Source organism: Etheostoma spectabile, chromosome 14 (assembly GCF_008692095.1).
Source record: "Etheostoma spectabile isolate EspeVRDwgs_2016 chromosome 14, UIUC_Espe_1.0, whole genome shotgun sequence".
Classification (NCBI taxonomy): Eukaryota; Metazoa; Chordata; class Actinopteri; order Perciformes; family Percidae; genus Etheostoma; species Etheostoma spectabile.
The window spans coordinates 11,139,083-11,139,863 of record NC_045746.1 but is presented as its reverse complement, the minus strand read 5'-3'; the positions used below and the strand labels follow the sequence as shown (position 1 = coordinate 11,139,863).

The 781-nt window shown below is 42.1% G+C and overlaps 1 protein-coding gene across 1 annotated transcript in view; it reads right to left on the bottom strand.

Annotated features, from left to right (window-relative positions):
- The window catches only part of LOC116701342 (SH3 domain-binding protein 5), a gene marked incomplete at its 5' end in the record, with an annotated part of 17,070 nt that overhangs the window by 14,721 nt on the left and 1,568 nt on the right, over positions 1-781 (bottom strand). The window contains 1 exon segment of the mRNA XM_032534986.1: positions 575-637. Within this exon segment, the coding sequence (XP_032390877.1) occupies positions 575-637 (63 nt within the window).

Sequence of the window (781 nt, the reverse complement as noted above, 5' to 3'; positions counted from 1 at the left end):
CTGACGTAACAGCTGTTATATATTTTAACGGTTATTTTAACTTTTGAGGGTCTTTTACGTGCTGTCTCAGCTAGTAGTTAGCCAAATTAGCTGTTAGCTAAACTAGCATTAGCTTTACAGCTAAATTAAGACTTTACAGTAATAATAAAGACAAGTATTGAGTGGTTGTATTTTAACTGAACACAAGGAAAGTAGAAATGACGTAACAGCTGTTATATATTTTAACGGTTATTTTAAGTTTTGAGGGTCTTTTACATGCTGTCTCAGCTAGTTGTTAGCCAAATTAGCTGTTAGCTAAGCTAGCTTTAGCTTTCCAGTGGAAGCGAACAGACTTTCTTTAACTGTCTATGGGAACAGATCGACACATTGCACATGCGCAGAACGGATCATGCAGGCAGGACGGATTGTGTACCGACACACCCAACATTGCTTAGAGCCCCTTTAACTTTAGACTTAATGGCTTCTTGAGATGCCTATTACTGCAGCGCAGCTCAGTCATAACTAAGTGTTACCCCAGCAGGGAGAGGCACTGATGGTAATGACAACAGTGTTGCAAGTTGGTGTTTTGTCTTACCTCCAGCTCACTCTCCCAGCGGTTAATGTCATCCGTGGACTGGTTCAACTTCTCCAGTTCTCCCTGTTTCCATAAAGCATGGCATGCATGGAGAGAAAAGGCGCAACGAGAACAGATTGTGAGTGTGGAGGCTAAACTGTGGGAATTCTCTTTACCAAATTACTGAGCATGCAGCCCTCAGTGTGTGTGTGTGTGTGTGTGTGTGTG